Source organism: Drosophila kikkawai, chromosome X (assembly GCF_030179895.1).
Source record: "Drosophila kikkawai strain 14028-0561.14 chromosome X, DkikHiC1v2, whole genome shotgun sequence".
Classification (NCBI taxonomy): Eukaryota; Metazoa; Arthropoda; class Insecta; order Diptera; family Drosophilidae; genus Drosophila; species Drosophila kikkawai.
The window spans coordinates 10,328,683-10,331,289 of NC_091733.1; the positions used below are offsets into that span (position 1 = coordinate 10,328,683).

At 38.9% G+C, this 2,607-nt stretch overlaps 1 protein-coding gene across 5 annotated transcripts; it reads right to left on the reverse strand.

Annotated features, from left to right (window-relative positions):
- Positions 1-602: 602 nt before the first annotated feature.
- On the reverse strand, positions 603-2,316 carry Vha36-3 (Vacuolar H[+] ATPase 36kD subunit 3). 5 transcript variants are annotated; one of them, XM_070288589.1, is made up of 5 exons: positions 2,211-2,316; positions 1,747-1,902; positions 1,563-1,680; positions 1,141-1,504; positions 603-1,066 (listed from the first exon to the last, which is right to left on the reverse strand). In XM_070288589.1, the coding sequence occupies exons 2-5, from the start codon at positions 1,785-1,787 to the stop codon at positions 837-839; spliced, it is 753 nt and encodes a 250-aa protein (XP_070144690.1). In that variant the 5' UTR covers positions 1,788-1,902; positions 2,211-2,316; the 3' UTR covers positions 603-836. The 5 variants fall into 5 exon arrangements, with proteins under 5 accessions (XP_070144690.1, XP_017037971.1, XP_070144692.1 ...); XM_017182482.3 differs by having other exon boundaries at positions 1,747-1,878; positions 2,211-2,279; XM_070288591.1 differs by having other exon boundaries at positions 1,747-1,791; positions 2,211-2,273.
- Between the last annotated feature and the right edge of the window lie 291 nt (positions 2,317-2,607).

The window sequence follows — 2,607 nt, forward strand, 5'->3', positions numbered from 1 at the left end:
GCTCTAGCTCTGGAAGGGTATCGACATAAACATGCACTGAGAAAATATTTGGCTGATTTCTGATATTTTCGAATTTCCAAGCCTCTTTTTCAAAATATGACTTCCTTATAACTTCTAAGCATTTTCCATGAATATTTAATTCAAATATTATTTCTTATATTTTCCGAGTAGATCCCCCAAATACTTGGTTAATTTTAAATGTTTTTCGTGTAAGTCCCACTAAGTTTTGGGAATTACTTGGTTAGTTATAATAATTTCTTATAATTTTTAAGCAGTTTCCTCAAATACTTGCCTAATTCTAATATTTTCTTATAATTGCCAAGCACTTTCCCCAAATACTTGTTTGGTTAGAAAGTTTTCTTATAATTCCCAAGCAGTTCTAGCAAATATTTCCCTGACCAGAACCATAAATGCTACCTATGAGGCTTCCCCTGCGTATACTTAATATTATTCCCTGCGTATACTTAATTTCATACCCAGCGTATACTTGATTTCTTTTGAAGCCAACAATTCTTCGGTCAGTGCATACACTTAGAGACACACCGCCAATTGACAATTGAAACCACACACAAAACACAGACAGAGAGACGACAGTGGAGCGCTGAGGGGTTACGGATAGGGATTGTATTTCCAAGAACATCAGCCGGATCACAATAAACAACGATAACGATAGCAACGACAACATAGACGGCAACAGACAACAACAACAACAACAACAACGACAACGAGGTGGACAAAGGTGAGGTAGTAAAGTTGAGTGCAAAGTGGAAACAGGATGGGATACTATTATCATCATCAGCAAGGTCTTCGTGATCGTGATCGTGACCTTGATCGGTCTAGAAGAGCAAATCCTCATCACCATCCTCATCTAGGATATTCTGCACCTCCTTGGCCTCCTCAGCCAATTGACCCTGTCGACGCAGTTCCTCCCTTCTCTTGTCCGCCGTTTTTCGAGCCTCACGCTTCTTATCCTGGATCTTCTTCAGCCGATAGAACTCCTCACGCTCCAGCTCATCCAGTTCGCTGATGATGTACTCAATAGTGAGATTGATGCGGGGTATGATCACTGAGTTAGGAAAAATAAGAGAAAATATATTAATCAATATCTAACATATTTATTACAGAAACTTTAAAACCCACCATGCTCGATGGCATTGACCCGCCGATTGGTCACCTTGATCACATCATCGAGGGTCACAAAGGAGGTTTGCAGCGAGGCCAGTTCCACGAGGAGTCTCACGGCACACTGATAGTTCTTCTTGAGCTTGGCCAGCTGCTGACCGCCGCGTGCCAAACCGGCCAGCTCGTAGGTATCCACACCATCCATATATGGCTCAAAAACAGGCAGAGTCACACCAGCCACATTGTCCTTTTTGGTACGAATTTTGATCTGAGCCTTGGTCACATTTTGCAAAACAATTTGATTGATGTCGCCGGTGGTGAACTTGACCTCGGCCAGCGAGAAGGCGGCCTCCTTCATCACCTGACCCATTAGGCTTTTGGTCTTTTTATAAAATATATATAATATTATTAATATATAATACAATATCTAGTCTCTTTACCTCTACAATCTTTCCCAGAATCAAGCGGAAGCGCATCTGTAAAGCATCTGCTTTTTTTTTGAGCAAACCATGACCCTTGGTGGCGCCCGCCAGGCGTGATTTCATCAGAGTTTGGGCCCTGCACAGGTTGTATAGGTAGGTTATATAGGTTTTATCGATCAAAAGCAGGCTCAGGACTACTCACCCGCGTGAGGGAAATATAGGCAGGCGGTCTTTGGCTGCCATTTAGCTTCAAATCAAACAAAAATCTTCACAAAACAAATTTATAAAAAAATAAAAGACACCAACAAAATATGATGTTCAACAACACGCACCACTGAGAGAGAGAGAAATGTCCCAACTATAAATATCAACAACAAAATATTTACTAAATATATGCGACACCACGAAAATAAAACGGACGACGAGTGAGTGAGGAACCACCACGAGCGCGCGACAACAAACTGGGCCAGCGAATGAAGACTCATTGAGCGACCTGGCAGGGAGAGTGACGATCGGATGGGATGCCATCGAGTTGGGTTGGGTTCGTGTGGTGATGATGGGGTGGGCCCCTCCACTCAGCTGTTCCGGAACAGCTGTCCACGAAGCGCCGCAGAGAGACACACACACGGTAGCCGTGTTAATAGAAGATATATATATTATATATACCTGTAGTAACTCGGTGGTTCTGTGGGTTATTTGCTTCAAATTTGGTATACAGCTTTCTTTTTTACAAATTAAATATATAAAGCAATTACGCCCTGGCTACTTTAATTTATTTTTCAGATATTTAAAGTATACAAGCAGAATCTTGAAAATTATAAAAATTAAAATTGTTGTATACGTATTTTTAATAGGAAAATATTAATTACATAAAATTATTTCTTAAATCGAATATTAATTTCGAATATTAAATCTGGCATTACAATTTTTTTTATTTAATATTTCTACGCATCTTAACAATTTAAATTATTTATTATTGTATCTTTAATTTTTATAAAATAAAAATAAATATATTTATAGACAAAAATTTAATAATATAAAATTTTTTTTTATTTTCCTAAAA

Coding starts and splice junctions, on each gene's coding strand:
- Vha36-3 (XM_070288589.1), bottom strand. CDS start 1,787: ATGGCAGCCAAAGACCGCCTGCCTATATTTCCCTCACGCGG. Junction 1,681..1,746: donor CCTATATTTCCCTCACGCGG/GTGAGTAGTCCT, acceptor CAACCTGTGCAG/GGCCCAAACTCTGATGAAAT. Junction 1,505..1,562: donor TTCTGGGAAAGATTGTAGAG/GTAAAGAGACTA, acceptor TTTTATAAAAAG/ACCAAAAGCCTAATGGGTCA.